The sequence below is a fragment of the Pediculus humanus genome, genomic scaffold, assembly GCF_000006295.1.
Source record: "Pediculus humanus corporis 1103172107542 genomic scaffold, whole genome shotgun sequence".
Lineage (NCBI taxonomy): Eukaryota > Metazoa > Arthropoda > Insecta > Psocodea > Pediculidae > Pediculus > Pediculus humanus.
Window position 1 is genome coordinate 280,630 of NW_002987157.1, and position 18,030 is coordinate 298,659.

General features: G+C 29.9%; 3 protein-coding genes across 3 annotated transcripts; 2 read left to right on the forward strand and 1 right to left on the reverse strand.

The window, feature by feature from the left end:
• Positions 1–1,046: 1,046 nt before the first annotated feature.
• On the reverse strand, positions 1,047–2,034 carry Phum_PHUM193890 (uncharacterized protein; the record flags this gene model as incomplete). Its single annotated transcript, XM_002425304.1, has 3 exons — positions 1,047–1,305; positions 1,529–1,727; positions 1,824–2,034. 3 exons carry the CDS (start codon positions 2,032–2,034, stop codon positions 1,047–1,049), a joined length of 669 nt encoding a protein of 222 aa, XP_002425349.1.
• A 4,341-nt stretch (positions 2,035–6,375) lies between these two features.
• Positions 6,376–9,765, forward strand: Phum_PHUM193900 (cytochrome P450, putative; the record flags this gene model as incomplete). The annotated part of the gene is made up of 4 exons (XM_002425305.1): positions 6,376–6,749; positions 8,016–8,854; positions 8,990–9,299; positions 9,759–9,765. The coding sequence occupies 4 exons, from the start codon at positions 6,376–6,378 to the stop codon at positions 9,763–9,765; spliced, it is 1,530 nt and encodes a 509-aa protein (XP_002425350.1).
• Positions 9,766–17,780: 8,015 nt separating this feature from the next.
• Positions 17,781–17,978, forward strand: Phum_PHUM193910 (uncharacterized protein; the record flags this gene model as incomplete). Its single annotated transcript, XM_002425306.1, has 2 exons — positions 17,781–17,848; positions 17,870–17,978. The coding sequence occupies 2 exons, from the start codon at positions 17,781–17,783 to the stop codon at positions 17,976–17,978; spliced, it is 177 nt and encodes a 58-aa protein (XP_002425351.1).
• Positions 17,979–18,030: the final 52 nt, after the last annotated feature.

The following is an 18,030-nucleotide window of genomic DNA, read 5'->3' on the forward strand; positions in this document are numbered from 1 at the left end:
TCAGTTATTCATTTATTTTTAATAACCGATGAGTTTTTTTCTCTCTCTCTCTCTCTCTTTTGCATTTTTATTTGTTCGCACTTTATGGAATCTACGTGTCTAGTCTGCGACTTTAAAAATTACTTTAAAAAAAAAAAAATGGCGCTTTTATTATTTGTTCGTTAGAAAAACATTCGTTTATTATTATTATTATTATTATTATTATTTTATTTTTATTTTAACCGGTAATCATTAAACGCGTAATAATAATTTTTTTTCCTTTTCTTTTCTTTTCTTATTTTATTTTTTTTCCCTCTTTCATTTTACTGTTTTTTTTTTTTTTTAATTATTTAAGTTTCTTTCTCTGTCTCTCTCTTTCTTTTCTTTTTATTTTTAAAGCCGCTGCTTATTCGAAATTAAAAACGCCATTTTTATTAGTTTAGTTATTATTATTAATATTGTTTCGTACCTGCTTTTATTTATTTATTTATTTATTTAGAATAATAATAATAATAATAAAATTTCCTTCTCTTCTTCGACGTACAAAAACAGAAAAAAAAAAAAAACGAAATTAATCAACTTCAAAATGTTTTCGAAAGGGTTCATGACTTCGTTTGAAATATGCGTTCGACGTGTATTTACACTAGCGAAATCTATCAATTAAAAAAATAACTAATTTACTAATTTAGTTTAAAAATTATCCGCCGACGGCAGCGCTTTTGTTTTTAAAAAAAGTGACGTCATTCAAAATGGACGTCGATTTGTTTTTGTTTTGTCAATTACAACTACAACGATTTAAATTAAATAATTATTTAAAAAAAAAAATGGAAAAACACGTTTTGCGAGACAAATTAATTATTTGTTTATATTGTTATAACGTTTTTTTTTTTTTTTTTATACTCTTGTTACCCCCCTTGTTCGTACATTCCTTCCTTTGTTTTCCCGCATCGCTCTTGTTCAGACCTACCAACCCCCCCCCCCAGGGGAGGACAAAGCCCTCCACGGGATGGGGGAAAGTGGGGGGGAGGAAGATGACAACAGTGAGAAAAATGAAAGCAATTACGTCATCAATGATTTTTCATATGATTCCTTTTTAATATTTTCAATAATTTTATATTATTTTCCGTATCGTTTTCTAATTTTTCAATTTTTTTCTTAAGCGTATCCGCTTTAGCTTTCATTAATTTCGCATCGACTTCCGTTTTTTTAATTAATTTTTCTTCTTGTTCTTTTAACCTTTTGACCTTATCGTTAAATTTTTTCATATTCGAATCTTTATTTTTAACATTATTATTATTTGTTTTTGGGAAAACTTTTTGGACTACTCTGTCGATACCACCACCACCACCACCATCATCATCATCATCGTCATCATTATCATCATCGCGAACGGAATCGATGGATATCATTATTGGAGGAGCCGTCGGAGTTAAAAGACTTAAAGGAAAAAGTAACAAACAAACAAACAAAATTAATAATATAGGAATACAAAGAAGATGAGAAATAAGAGAACGTGTCACTAACAAACAACAAACAACAAACAACTCACTTAGATTTTTCTTTTTCTTCCATATCGTCTAAATATTCGATTGTCGCGTTTGTTTTCTCATCTTTGAAAACAGACAACTGATTAACCAAATCTTGTAATTTTTTATTTTCTTCCGTTTTTATTTTTATTTCATCTTGTAATTTTTTCGTTTCTTCTTTTATCTTTTTCGTATCTTCTTCTATTTCGCTCAATCTGGGAACTGAATCAATCAATTTTTCGTCTTTCATTTTTCCTCTCATTTCAAAATCCGAATTTTAAAAAAAAAAGAAAAGAAAAGAAAAGTTTTTTTGTTTACCCGTCGAAGAACTTTTTTTCGTTACTTCCGGTACCGTTTTCTTTATATTTTCCTTACACGTTTTTATTGCCACGTCCATCATTTCGATTTGTTTTAATACTTTTTTCTTTTTCTCCTCCAATTCTCTACTTTTACTCATGTACGACTTCAATAGATTTGGTAAATTTTGATTGTTTCTTATTTGTTTGTCGGAAAATTCAGTACTCGACATTTTTCTTTTCTTTTCTTTTCTTTTTCCCCCAACTACAAATTCTCTCCTCCTTCTTCTCCCCTCTTTTCCCTTCTTCTCTTTCTTCTTTAATCCATCATACGTGATGACGTAGATAATTATTATTATTATTAATCGAAAATATACATATAAATCATTAATTAAATCTACATGATAATAATATTAATAATAATTAATTTACCTGATCGATGTATCGATTGAATGATTTTTTTTTTTTTTTCCAGGGGGGAAAGAATCGTAATTAATTTGCCTCGCACATTTTATTACCTTTCATGTATTATTATTATTATTATTATTATTTATTATTATTATTTATTTTCTTCTGCTTGTTTGTTTTTGTTTGTTTTTAGCCACGAATTTTCACGTTCGAGAAAATTTTTTTTTCTTTATTTTTTTCTTTTGTTAACGGTATGTAAACAATCGTGTCACCTGACATGCGCGCCATTATGTTTTGTTAATAATAATAATAATAATAATAAAGTAAAGCAGAAGACGAATCGTAAAAATAAACAAAAACGAATTCAAAAAAAATTTTTTTTTTCCAAGACGAAAAAATCGAAAAAATAAAAGTTATTACGTAAAGAAGAAAAATGATTTATGATAATAATAATAATAATGATGATGATGATGATAAAATTTTACATACGCGTAAAAACAAATTAATTCTCTCATTAAATAAATTTGCAATTAAAAAAATTATAAAAATTCAAAAAGAAAAAAAAAAAAAAAAAAAAAAAAGGTGAATAAAAAATTTTTCTCTTTAGGGTCTACTAACCCCGAGGACTTTGACCTCGGTTATATTTTCATTTACAAAATTTGGGTTAAAAAATGATTAAACATTTTTTTTATATAAAAAAAAAAAAAAAAATTGGGTGGTTTGATGTTAGGTCAACGACACAAATGTAAACAAAAACAACAACAACAACAACAACAAGAACGGCCATCAAAAAAAAAAAAAAAAAAAAAAAAAATTGATCTAATTTTTATTTTTTTTTTTTAAATAAATTTTTTTTTTACGATTGATTTTGCCATAAATTAAAATTTATGTTAAATGCAGGGGAGGGAGAGAGAGAGAGAGAGAGAGGGGGGGCAGGGAAAACAGAGAGGGAGAGAGAGAACGACAGCAAAACAGAGAGAAAGAGAGGCAGGGAAAACCGACTATAGTGAAAGAGGGGCAGGGAAAACCGAGAGAGAGACAGAGGGAGAGGGGCAGGGAAAACTGGGAAAGAGAGGGAAAGAGGACAAGTAGAGAGAGAGAGAGAGAGAGAGAGAGAGAGACAGGAGACAAGTAGAGAGAGAGTGAGAGGGAAAAAAATTTTCTTTTCACAAAATTTAGTCGTAATAACAGTAAAAAGAGTTGGAGGAGGTGGAGGAGGGGGGAAGGTAAAAATTCACAGATTTCACATATCGAACGATTAGTTTTTAAGAGTTCAAAAGGTTAAATGACAAGAAAATAATAATAATAATAATAATAATAATAATAATAATAATAATAATAATAATAATAATGATAATGATAATAATAATAATAATAAAATGAAATCACTCGGCGTTATATTTGCCAACACAAAACCCCTCGCTTTCGACACTCCCACTCCCTTCCCCTTTCTCCTCCTCCTCCAAAAAAAAATTTAAATCCGATTTAATTTTCTTTCTTTCTTTCTTCCCTTTTCCCCTCCCCGCTCCCCCTACCCAAATATTTAAACGTCACGGGATTTAGTTACAAACGAAACAATTTGATAAAATAATAAATAATAAACTCCCGAACGGAAGGAAATTCAATTTGTTCTTTTATACAAAAGAAAAGACGTGGATTTTCATTAAAAAAAAAAAAAATTATTTTCCGGTGCGTGTGGGGGAGTGCGAGGTAAAAATTGTCTTCTTACACACACACACGTTTATATATATATATATGTCGAACGTGGGGATTTTCGGATCGTTGTCGAATGGATGGAAAATTGGTCACGACTCAAAAACACAAGACTCAAAACGAAGTTAACGCACTCATTAATGCAAATAAATTAAAAATTTTTCTTTCATTTAATTTTCTAAATAATAATAATAATAATAATAATAATAATAATAATAATGATGATGATGATGATGATGATAATGATGATGACGATGATTGTGATGATGATGATGAAAATTTATTCGGATTTTTTTTTACGAGTTTATTAAACCTAAAATTTAATTACGTGTCATATACTCATACGCATATATATATATATATACGCACACGCACATAAGCGACGACGACGATGATGATGATGACGACGGGTGACTGTGACGACGATTGTGGTGAAATGCACGTATATTTATATATAATAAAGGTTTATTGACCATATTTGACACGTGATCGGAATCTATTCCATCATGCTCGATGATCACTTGTTTGTCAACGATTTGCGAAAAAAAAAAAAATTTTATACACGTGGAAATTCTCATGCATCCGTTCTGAGAATCCATTGGACGATAAAACGCATGCATTCACGCATGCATCCCCCCTCCCTTCCCGCCCCGCACACACACGCACTTTTTTTTTCTTTTTTTTTTTTTCGAAAAATTTCGTTTCCAGATATGAGAACAAGAAAAAAATGCGTTTCGTCACGTAGTTGTGCGAATGGAAAAACCTTCCGAAATAAGTCAAAAAAAAAAAAAAAAAAATTTTTTTTCTCAGTTCCCTGACATAAATTTTACAATCGATTCTAACAACAACAACAACAACAACAATAATAATATTAATAATAATAAATTTCACGTTACAAACGACGAACGGAAAAATATAAAAAAAATTTTTTTTTTTTAAGAGATGAGAAAAAATTATTATTATTATTATTATTATTATTATTATTATTGGGGGGAAAAGGATCGTTGTCGTCATGATGGTGGTGGTGGTGAGGGGTGTTGAGGGTAGTAGGGGAGGTAAATGATATAAAAATCTTTTTTTACATCGTTAGAATTATTTTCTAAAGCGAAACATCCCTTAAAAAAAAATAATTTTCACCCTTACGGATGAACTTTAACCCCTTGACCGAACTTTTTTTTTAAATCGAACAACAATCGAATCGATTCCATTCGATAATCGATAAAAATCGATGATTCGTCTTGTCCTTTTGCAAAACAGGGTTTCGATCGTAAACTGTAAAAATTTAAATTTTAATAATAATAATAATAATATAAATACGACAATGACCGAACCTAGCAACAAAATTTAATTTTAAATTTATTCAAATAATCATCATCATTATCATCATCAATTTTTTTTTCTTGTCGTTTAAAATTTAAATTCAGAATCTTCTCCGTTAATAATTAACCTGATTTCATCCACGAAAAAAAAATTTTTTTTTTTTTTAACGGGTCATTTTGAGTTCGCTAGCCCTCGTCCAAAAATCTCTCGTTTAAATAAAAAAATTATTGCCACGACAAAATTTTCCTATCCCTTTTACGTCCCGGAAAAGGAAAGAGGGGGGAAGAAGGAGGTAAGAGAACCTTCTGAAATGTTTTTCCCCAACTTCCGGTTCTTATTTTCCTTATCGATAAGTTTCCCTTATCCGAGTTTTTCCACAAAATTTCTATAATCGATTCCTTAGGGAATAAATTTTCATTTTATCCCAATTAACAAACGGGTAGGAGGGTAGGAGGGTAGGGAATGATAGGAGGAGAAGGGATGGCAATAAATCAACAACAAACGAATAAAAACAAATCGCGGATTTGAAATTAAAACAAAAAATTTTAACGTATCCCGAAAAAGAAAAAAGGGAAAACGAAAACGGCGCAAGCCCTTGGAATAATAAAAAAAAAACAAGGGAAAAATCCCGGTCAACATCGGGAAAAAAAGGGAGGAGCTTTTTTCTTTTTCCCCCCTACAAACGAGTAAACGATAAAAAAAAAAAATTTTCCTCCTCCCATAAAATATTTACGAGAGGAATTTTTTTCCACGTCATCCATTTTGACACACAAACGGATAAATAATAATAATGATAATAAAATCGAAGTCCCCCCCACCCCCCTCTTAAAATAATTTTTTTTATATACGACGAAAATAAAATTCGAAAAAGTAAAAGCAGAAGAAAAATGACAAAAACAATATTAAATTTATTTAAATTTAAAAAAAAATATTCATCGTATTGGTTAATAAAAAAAAAATTTAAATTTAAATTTTAAATTTTCATATAAAATGGGAAGTATCAAAGATGATATGCGACAGACGGATTTGCGGTTTCAATCAACGCCCCGGGTTTAAACAAACAAACAAACAAACAAACACACACAAACATCCGTTCTGCAACTACATAATAACAAACAACACAAATTTTAAAAATGACATTGTTATTAACGTTATCGTATTCAACTTACATCGCGTGTGTTTTATTTATTATTATTATCGTTTTAATTAAATATTATTTTAATTTAATCGAAAATAATAATAAGAAAAATTATTATCATTATTATTTAAAATCATCTTTCAAACAACTTCCGGGACCTAAACGTTTACCAATCATCGGTAATCTTCACCTTCTTCGCGGATATAAGGTACCTTATCAAGCTTTCACGGATCTATCACTTAAATATGGTAAAATCTATCATTTGCAATTGGGAACCGTGTCTTCGGTTGTCGTTCACGGATTGGACAACATACGAGAAGTCCTAATACAGAAGAGTAATCATTTCGATTCGAGACCTAATTTCGACAGGTACCATAAACTCTTTGACGGAAACAAAGAAAATTGTAAGTTTTTATTTCATTTTTTTTTTAATTTTCTTTACTTTAAAGACACCAGCGCACACACACACAGACACACACACTAGCACAGCACACACACACACACACACACACACACACACACACTAGCACAGCACACACACACACACACACACCTACCTACCACAAGCACCAGTACACACCCCACACACCTTACGCACCAGATGCATCCGCACACAAAAGCACACCCACACCACAAACATACATCACAAGCACAAACATATCCCAAGCAAACACTAGGATAGCACACACACACGCCCCTAACACAAGCACCAGCACACATATATACCCCATACACACCACACACACCAAACGCAACAGCCCACACAAGCACACACAAGCACAGCACACACACACCCACACATCACACATATCAGCACACACACAAGCACACATATACCCTACACGCACCAGCACACACACACACACACACACGAGCGCACCCTCGGGGGGAAAACATGGCGGCGACGACAAGTAGAAAACCGGGGAGGAACCCCGGAGGGGAACAAGAACAAAAAAAAACTTATGTATTATTTCTATTAATATTAATGAAAGGGTTAATAATAATAATAATAATAATATCGTTGGATGGATCGATGGATCGATCGATCGATCGATCCATCGATCAGATAACGACAATCAAATCGAATGATCTATGTATTATTTATTCTCATTGAATTAATTTCCGTTTTGAAGCAAAAATAAAAATAAAAAATAAATAAATAAATAAATAATTACGTCTCGGATGCTGCCGTGTGTGTGTGTGTGTGTAAGACGCCCCGTTGCCACGTTTTAAACGGCAAACACTACACGTGACTATGTTTAATGTTTTTTTTTTTGTTTTTTTTTTTTTTGTTTTTCCAGCGCTGGCATTTTGCAATTGGTCAAAAGTACAAAAAAAACGACGGGATTTATTAAAGGATCACGTTTTTCCAAAAATCTACACAAACAATTACAAACAATTAAACGAATTGATTTGTTACGAAATAAATAAAATGATTGAAAAAATTACTATGATGAATAAAAAGAAAAACAATTCCGGCTCACCGGAAATAAAAGAAAATTTTAATAATAATAATAATAATAATAATAATAATAATAATAATAGTAACAAATCTAACGCGAATAACGAAACCGATATTATTAATAATAATAATAGTAATAGTAATAAAATATTATTTCGATTAATTGAAAGCAGACACGTTGATACTCTCGTTAGATTTTCAAAATACGCTGCTAATAATAATAATAATAATAATGATAATTGTACGGTAATAACGAAACCGGTTATTGAACCGCAAAATCCGGTCAGCATAAAAGATTATTTATTACCGACGTGTTGTAATATTTTTCTCAGGTATTTTTGTTCGGCAAACGATTATTTGAAAAAGACAAACGACAACAACAACCACAACGACAACCACGAATACATATCGTTTGTTAATGATTTCGATAAGATTTTTTACGAAGTCAATCAAGGTTACGCTTATGATTTTCTACCATTTTTAAAATTTTTCTATTTTAAAAAAATGAACAAAGTCATTAAACATTCGGAAAACATACGAAAATTTGTTTTGAAACATTTAATACGAGATCGTTTGAACACGAACATAAATGGGGAAAAAACCCCAAATGATGATAATGATGATGATGGTGATGATGGCGATTTTTTGGATTGCCTATTGAAAAACGTTAGGAAAAGTGAAAACAAGAAGAAGATGGAAGATGGTGGTGAGGGTGGTGATGGCGGTGAGGATGGTAGCATAGACATGGAAACGGCTTTGTTTTCACTCGAAGACATAATCGGGGGTCATTCGGCCGTTGGTAATTTTCTAGTCAAACTATTGACTTTTTTAGTTGATAATAAAACAGTTCAAGACAATATAAAAAAAGAAATCGATAGGAGAGAGAAAGACTTTATTTCTCTTGACGATAGACAATATATGCCCTATACGGAATCCGTTATTATGGAAGGTTTAAGAATGTTGTCGTCGCCGATTGTTCCACACGTTTCAAATCAAGACACGACGATCGCAGGTAAGGCAAACAAACATGCAAACAAACAAACAAACAAACAAATTGACTTTTTTTTTTTTCTAAAACGAATCCGATTACTAATTATTATTATTATTATTTTTTTTTTGTTTTTGTTTACCACGGGAACGCGTGCAGGTTATCACGTGAAAAAGGACACGTTGATTTTTTTAAACAACTACGAATTAAACATGTCGGAAAATCTTTGGTCCGATCCGTACAAATTCGATCCGACGAGATTCATCAACGGGGATACGGGATTCAAAACGAAACCCCAACATTTTTTACCCTTCGGCGGTGGGAAAAGATCTTGCATGGGCTACAAACTCGTTCAATTCATTTCTTTTGTCTTTTTGTCAAACGTCGTTAATCATTTTGAAATTTTATCCGTTCCCGGTGAAAAATATAATGACGTCACGATCGGAAATTTATCATTGCCCACCCAAACGTTTAAATTTGATTTCCGATTGAGAACGTTATAATAATAATAATAATAATTATAATTCCCTCCCTCCCTCTCCTCCTTCCTTCATCCATTCCTCCCTCCTACTCCCCTCCCCCCTCGAAAAAAAATAAATGAATTAAATTAAATTAAATTACGAATTTTTTCTTTTTTATTTTTCTTTTCTTTCTCTCTCTCTCTCTTCCCCACTCCACTCCCCTCCCCTCCCCCAGGCATCGTCGTCGTCGTCGTTAATATTATTATTATTATTATTATTATTGTTGTTGAGAATTTTCCTCAATTATAAAAATCATTCCCGTTTCATTACATTAAAAAAAAAAAAATCGTAAAAATTTCGAAGGAAATTTTCCTCGTAAAATAAAAAGCGGTCGTTTAATAATAATAATAATAATGATGATGATGATGATGATGATGATATTAAAAAAATGTCCACATTGTTATCAGTAAGTGATGATACCGATACATTTGTTCCATTTGGCGGGGGTGGTAGTGATAAAAAAAATACAAAACGACAAACAACAATCGAACGACGAGAAAATTTAAAATAAAAAAAAAAAAATTCGTTTGAGGTTGATTGTTGTTGTTGTTTTGTAATATACGAATAATACAAAATAATAATAATACGAATACTGAAACAAAAAAAAAAAAAAATCAATCGAAATCGAACGTGGTAATAGACAAAAAAATGAAATTTTTCTTAAAGATATTAAAAGTAATCAAAGAAAATTAAACAAGGATATGACAAACAACAAACGAAATTCGTACAAACGCTCTTGATAAATTATTTTCACTTAAACAAACGTGTAAATAACGAAACAAAAATTTTTAAAGACAAAAAAAAACGAATGAAACAACAACAACAATTAGAACAACAACAGCAAAATTTTTGGAGGGAAAATCAACAAAGAAAAATGTTTTTCACTCCTGCCACGTTCGTTTTTAAAAAATGCCGCGAATGAATATGCGATTTTCATTTTTTTTTTTTTTTTTATTACGAATATGGTAAACTTCGTGGCAGAATAATAATAATAATAACAATAATAATAATAATAATAATAATAAATAAATAACAAAAAACAACAAACGATTGGAATAACCTTCATTGAATGATGATAATCATGATGATGATGATGATGATGATATTTAAAAAAATTTAAAAAAAAAAAAATGGCTAATAATTATTCATTGTCACACGGCATTACGAATGATAATGAAGTCTATATAAAAAATAAGAGAAGGCGGTGTCGGTGGTGGTGGTGGTGGTAATGGTAGCATTGTCGGAAAAATAATTGGAGGGGAGATGAAAAACAAGAAGAAGAAGAAGAAGGAAAAAGACAAGAAACATAGAATAATAATAATAATAATAATAATAATAATAATAATAATAACGATTTAAGTTATTGGATAATGACCGACCGACGAGATGAACAAAATCTTTTTCCTGTAATTATAATAACGTGTCACGTCGCAAAAACGAAAATCTAAAACCACGACAGTGAAAATCGTTTTTCGTTTTTTTTTTTTTTTTTTTTTTTTAGTCCAAGTTTGCTTGACCTTGACCTTAGAAAACTTATATGTATTAAATGTAAAATTTTTATATATATAATAAATTCGCATCGGTTTTCGTTGATTGTTTTCGTTTGTTTGTTAGTTTGTTCGGTTTGTTCGCTCGGTTTGTTTGTTAGTTATTACGGTTCGTGATTTTGTTTATAAAAAAAAATTTTTTTTGTCGATCTCACGCAATCATATTCAAGTTGTCCGTTTAAAATAATTTTGTTTACTCGCTTACGACAACAACAACAACAACAACCAGAAAAATATTTTAACGGTTTAAATAAATATAATTTCCGCATTTTCTCTCTATCGAGCGTTTATACGACAAAACGTTTTCCATCTGGTTCCACGTTTTCGTCGTGCGATTAATGTTTTGGATATTTTTTCATTTCACGGGTAAGTTTTTTTATATTTTTACTGTGATAACTGAGAGACAAAAATTTTTTTTTTCGTAGAAATTAATTTATTATTCAGTTCGCGCGTTTCCCCCTCCCTCCCCCCATATTTTTGGCATCGATTCCTACATTACGTAAAAAAAAAAAAAAAAAATTTGCCAACTACAATAAAAATTTAAACGGTTGGATTTTCTTATTCGTAATTTTTTTTTTTTTTTTACCTTAATACCGACCGAAATCTTTGTTAAAAAGTAAAACTAATAAGTGACACAATAAAAAAAAAAGAAAAAAAGAGCGAGAGAGAGAGAGAGAGAGAAAAAGAGTGAGAGAGAACAACAGCAAAAAAAAGTAAAAAAGAGAGAGAAATAAAAGATACGTGGTAAAGAGAGAGAGAGAGAGAGAGAGAGGAGAAAAGGATTAAAGAAAGAGAGAGAAATAGCACGGAACGAAAGGAAGCAGATCTCAAAAAAAGAAAGAAACAGAGGAGGAGAGAAAGAAGGAGAAAGAGAAAAATACAAACAAACAGAAAGAGAGAAAAAAATATAAACAAAGGGAAGGAAAGAGAGAGAAATAGATAGAAATAAAGGATGAATGATAAGGAGAAAGAGAGACAGGAAGAGAAAAGGAGTAGATCTCAAGAAATATGGAAAAAAAAAAGAGAGAGAAAGAGAAAGTGTGTCACGCACGTACAAACGCCCCCCCAAAAAAAAAAAAATTAAATAAAATAAAAAGAAATTTTCTCTCTCACTCTGTTATCATTTCCTTCCCTCTCTCTCTCCCCTCTTCCCCCCTCTCTCTAACCAATTTCAACAATGTAAACAAATATGGCGGTGCGAATTTTTAAAAAAATTTTTTTAAATAAAACCTTATAAATTAAAATAAACCGTCGGGGAGGGGGGGAAATAATAATAATAATAACAATAGAAATTACGCGCGTGTTTCTCTCTCTCTCTCTCTTTACCGCCTTCTTGTTCGTTAATTAAATGTATTAAATCGAATTCCTTTTTATTTATTACCCAAAACGTATCTTATCAATTTCATTATCACTTTATTTACTTTATTTATTAATGTATCAATTCTTTTTTATTTATTTATTTATTTATTATTATTATTATTATTATTATTATTGATTTTATTCAAGGTTTTTTTTTTTTTTAAATTAAAATTTCAATCCAAACATTTTTGGAAAATAATAATAATAATAATAATCGTACGCTCACGTTTTCCCGGATTTTTCGTTCGATTTTAAAACGAAACCGAAATAATAATAATGATAATAATAATGATAATAATAATGATAATAATATAGCAATCTTATCGACTCGAAGGTAATTAATTAATAATAATAATAATAATTATAAGTTTATTGAACTAATGACCCAGTAAATTTTCCATACGATTCATTCACGTGTGTGTAATTTTTAAAAAAATAAATTCCCGAGAGAGAGAGACAGAGAGAGAGAGATAGAGAGAAACGTCATATTATTACGTCATAAAAATTTCGTTTATATAAAAATTCCTCTTTCAACTTCCGTTTTCCCGAAGGTTGAGATCCTTTTTTTTATCAAAAGAAAAAAGAAAAGAAAAGGAAAAATGACTGACTTACCATTTTAATTTTCCTAATTGATTAACTATGATATCAGTATCGGAATAAGAATTTTGTACGAGGCCGACAACTTTTAAATGATTTTTTCCTCATATTTTTCCTTTTACCTGCAACAACAAAAAAAAAAATGTCGTCTGCTGCATGAAACAGGAAATAATTACACACACATTCGAGGATATACAAATTAATACGTATATGCAAGCGCAACGTTAGAATTTTTCTCGAAACACCCCGAAAAGAATCCACTCCGCCCCCCGCACAAACCGAAAAAAATATACGTTGAGATGTGCACGCGTGCTCTGTCTCGTTTCGTCACGTGACAAATGACGTCATTAAAACCAAGTAAAAAAAAAAAGGAGGACGGGGAAAGACGGGGAAAATAAAGCGGATAAAAATCCTGTCCCTAATTTTTTTTAAAATACATTTAAAGACCCTGAAAAAAAAAAATTTTTTTTTTTTTTTTCGTTCGTTTGTTTGTTGTTGTTGTGGTCGTGGTTGTTGTTGTTGTTCTTACACGAATCGAAAATAATAATAATAATAATAAGTGAAAAAAAAAAAAAATAATTAAACGGGAAATTTTAAAATTAAAAAAAACTTTTTTTGTATGTTCGTGAGTGATAGGATATTTTACGCGATGATGATGATGATGATGATGATGATAATGATAACGAGAAAAGAATAACCGTCGGTTGTTATAACGACAATAAAAACGGGCGTGTGGCAGTGGCAGTGGCAACGACGACGACAACGACAACAGTTTACGTTTTAATCATAATAATCGGGAAAATTTTTATAAGACAAACATCGAAAATTTTATTATTTTATTATTTTTACAAATTATGTCAAAAGTGAAAGTTTACGTTTGATGATAATAATAATAATAATTTACAATTGATTATTTTAGTTATGTGATTTATCGATCGATCGATCCATCGATCGATTATTTCGATATTTATTATTATTATTATTACTGGTAATTTTCAGGTAATAAAAATATAATTTATTTTATTTTTATTTTCCATCGTTAAATACTTTATGTGTTGATATCAACAAGTTACGACAAACGTTATTTTGTCACGATTCAACGCCGACAACCGAAAAAAAAAAAAAAAAACGCACGCGTGTTTTATCATTATCATCATCATCATTATTCGCGTGCGTTTTTTTTTTTTCCTCCAAAGTTTGCGTGTTTTTTTTTTTTTTTTTTTTTTTTTTGGTTAAGAATTTCCGTGCGAATTGTTTGACACGAAACGTGTAAAAAATTTCCCGAGGTCATTTTTAACGATGACCCCCTCCCCGCGCCCCCCAACCTCCCGCCACCACTACCACAACTCGCTTTAGGGGATGAACGAGGAAGGATTTACTAGAGCAGGGAAAGGGGACGAGGAAAAGAGGGGAAGGCAATGACAAACGGAAGTTGAGGATTAATTTCCGGTATAATTATAACATAACACGGGACGGGGAGGGCAATATAAATAAATAATAATAATAATAATAATAATCGACCTCGTATATCCGTCATCCGTACGTCCCCGTTTTCTCGTTTTTTTTTTTTTGACCCTGACGCCAATTATTTTTTTTTATTTTAAAAAAGTTTTTAAAAATGCCGCCATTTTTTTTTTTTTTCGTAACGATTTCCTAATTTAGATGATCCTTGTTTTCGAAAAAAAGAAAAATTACATTCAATCATTTCCTTTTCCTCCTCTTTCTCCTCCCCTCCCATTCCACCCCGTCCCCCCATCTCCCGCCGATCGTAAAGAAAAAAACCCCGAAAATGTTATTATTATTATTATTATTATTATTATTATTTGTAACAACGAATTCTTTTCTTTTTTTCCGTACTCACTCCCCCTCCCTTCCTCCCCCTTTCCCCTGCTCCTCCTACCAACCTACAAAACTTTTTCCCAAACCCCCCTTTTCCACTCCTCTTCCTCCTCCCTTTTTTTTTTTTTTTTTTTAAATTTCCCGTTTATTTGAAATATTCGAAGCAGAAGAAACATTGAAAAGAATAATGAAATCGTTTCAAATTTTTTTGTTTATCAAGGTCAGGTATTCAAACTCATCTGCGTGCGTGCGTGTGTGCGTGTTTGTGTTTGTTTTTGCTCTCTTTTTTTTTTTTTTCCTAATTGAATGGTAATTATTATTATTATTATTATTATTATTATTATTATTATTATTATCATTATTATTATTGACAATATTCACATTCGACGTGAATGAATAATAATAATTATTGTTTTTTTTTTTTTTTTTTGAAATTTAAATTTAAAAAAAAATTTTTTGTCTGTTTGTTTGACACAAAATTTTCCGATAATTGATAATAATAATAATAATAATAATAATAATAATAATAATAATGATAATGATAATTTTGTTGTGTTTTTTTTTTTGTTTGCTAACAGGAGAGAGGTTGATCAGCGACGTCGCTTAATGAAAATCTTTCGTTTAAAATTTTTTCAATCTCCGAACGATGGTAAGTCCCAAACAATCAATCAATCAATTAATCAATTAATCAATTAATAATAATAATAATAATAATAATAATAATAGTAAATTAACAAAAACGTGTAAATAGAAAATAATAATAATAATAATAATTTTTTTTTAAATTCACCGAAAGTTATCGAACTCTCGCGAGCGCGAACGCGTGTTAATTTTTCATCATTTGATTTCCTTCTTTCGTTTGTTTTGTTTGTTTGTTTGTTTTGCAAAAAATAATAATTATTATTATTACTTTTTAAATTTTCCCGCCGTTACATTGATTACGAAATGATTATTATTACCCGCCTTTTGCGTAAAAAAAAAAAAAAAAAAAAAAATTTAAACATAATAAATAACTTTTTCACTCACGTATACTCGGGAAATCTACGCTCTGTGACGTCATACATTAAGATAATAATAATAATAATAATATTCTTTATCTTTTTCGTAAATAAATAAAATAAAAAATAATAATAATAATTTTAAGGATTCCCATGATTCAATTTGGATTATCTAATAATACTTTAATTATTTACACGACGTTTTTTTTTCTTTTTTTTTTTTTTTTTAATGATAAACGTGAAATTCTTTTATAATCGCTATTATTATTATTATTATCATCATCATTATTATTATCTAAGGGGCTTAAATAATAAAATAATTCGATCTCCCCGCTCCCCCCCCCCCCGTCGAACGAAGGGACGGACTCTCACGAACTGTTTTCTTACGGTTAGGTAAAAATAATTATTTCGAAAAAATTTCATTATTTAAATTTTCCCCATGAAAATAATAATAATAATAATGATGATGATGATGATGATGATGATGATGATAATAATAATAATAATGATAAATTTTTTTCAAACCGTCTCTCTGTTTTTTTTTTTTAAATTAAATAATAATTAAAATATTTTTTTCTTTTTTTTGCCGTCGCCGTCGCCGACGTCATCGTCGTCTGCTTTTATTTATTTATTATCAACATCATTAATATTTTTATTATTATTATTACTACTAATGTTATTTTGTTATGTTTTTTTTTTTCGATCTGTCGTTTTATCATTATTATCGTTATAATTATTATTAATATTAATATTAATAATAATAATTTTTTTAATGAATGTTTTCTATTTTTTTTTTTTTTTGTTTTCATTTCGACGTTGCCAAATTTACATTTAAATCGATTATAAATCAAACGAACGACGACGATATTCTAATTTGAAAACAAATAAAAAATTTAATAAAAAAAAATTTAAAATTTTGGGGTTTGAAAAGTTCGAAAAAGGGATAATAGATGGCGCGCGCGTGAGAGAAAAAAAATCGGTGGCGATTTTTTTCCTTTTTTTTTTTCTCCAGAATTTTTCCAGAAGTTACAAACAAAATTCAAACGTAAATTCTATTATAAAAACGCAATGGAAAATATTCGCGACCGTTCGATTCGCGTAGTCGATATAAATCGATAAAACGTTTTTAAAAAAAAAAAACTCGAAACGTATCGAAACGAATGAGAAAATTAATTATTAATTTAACCGATAGATGTCGGGGAATTCGTTCATCGCATTCTCTCAACGTCAACGGACGTTTTATTAAAATAAATTTAGAATCAATCCGTACATATAATCATCAATTGAAAATAATAATAATAATAATAATATTAATCCCATTACGAAAATCCATTTCGAAAAGAGAGAGAGAGAGAGAGATATACAGAGCGGGGGAGGGAATGGGAAAAAAGCACCGGTTTTACGAATCAAAATGAGAAAAAATATACATCAGTAATAAACATTTAAAAAAAAAAAAATTAAACTTTTCCTTTGATGACGTTTACGACGACGACGACGTCGACGTCGATAATAATGATGATTATAACAATAATATATATAAAATTCACAGAGTTTGCGCCTAAACTTGTGGTGGGTGTTAAATTTCCAATGTTAAAAAAAAAAAAACGTTAAAGCGCATGTCACGATATTTTAAATCAATTTCTCTCGACATGACCATTTTTTAATTGTTCGTCAAAAGTATCGGTTTTTTTTTTTGGTTGCATTATCATTATCATTATTATTATTCAAATAATTAATTTTTTTTCTTATTTTATTATTATTATTATTATTTAATAATATTGTCGTAAATCGCGTTCATTTTATTTTATTTTTTTTTTTAAATTTTTCTCTTTCGGTTTCTTTTACATATATATATATATGTAAGTGAAGTGAAAACCTATCATTATTATTATTATTATTTTCGATATTTGAAATTGTTTCCATTTGTGTGTTAGAATAATAAAAAGAGAAAGAAAATCGATAAATACGTTTAACGTTAATAAAGTGTCTCTGTCTTCAAGTATTTGTACGTGTTTTATATCGATTCGTTAGTAATAAGCGTGTGTGTTAAGTGCTTAATTTTTTTTCTTTTTTCCCCCCGTATAAGTAAATGTGTGTATGTGCGCGTCCGGGCAAACTCCTACCCTACGGATTGGGATGCAATCAAGAACTTTTTAGGTTTTTAATTTCACTGTGCAGTCCTTTGGATAAGCCAAACAATAAAATGATGATTCATTCAGGATTGACGCTGTTGGGAGTAGCATTTGAAATCGGAGCAGACGCCATTGGGAAACACGAATCACTTTAGGTCATGGATAAGGATGAACTTTGTAGAAATTTATTTTCTGTAAGTGTTAATT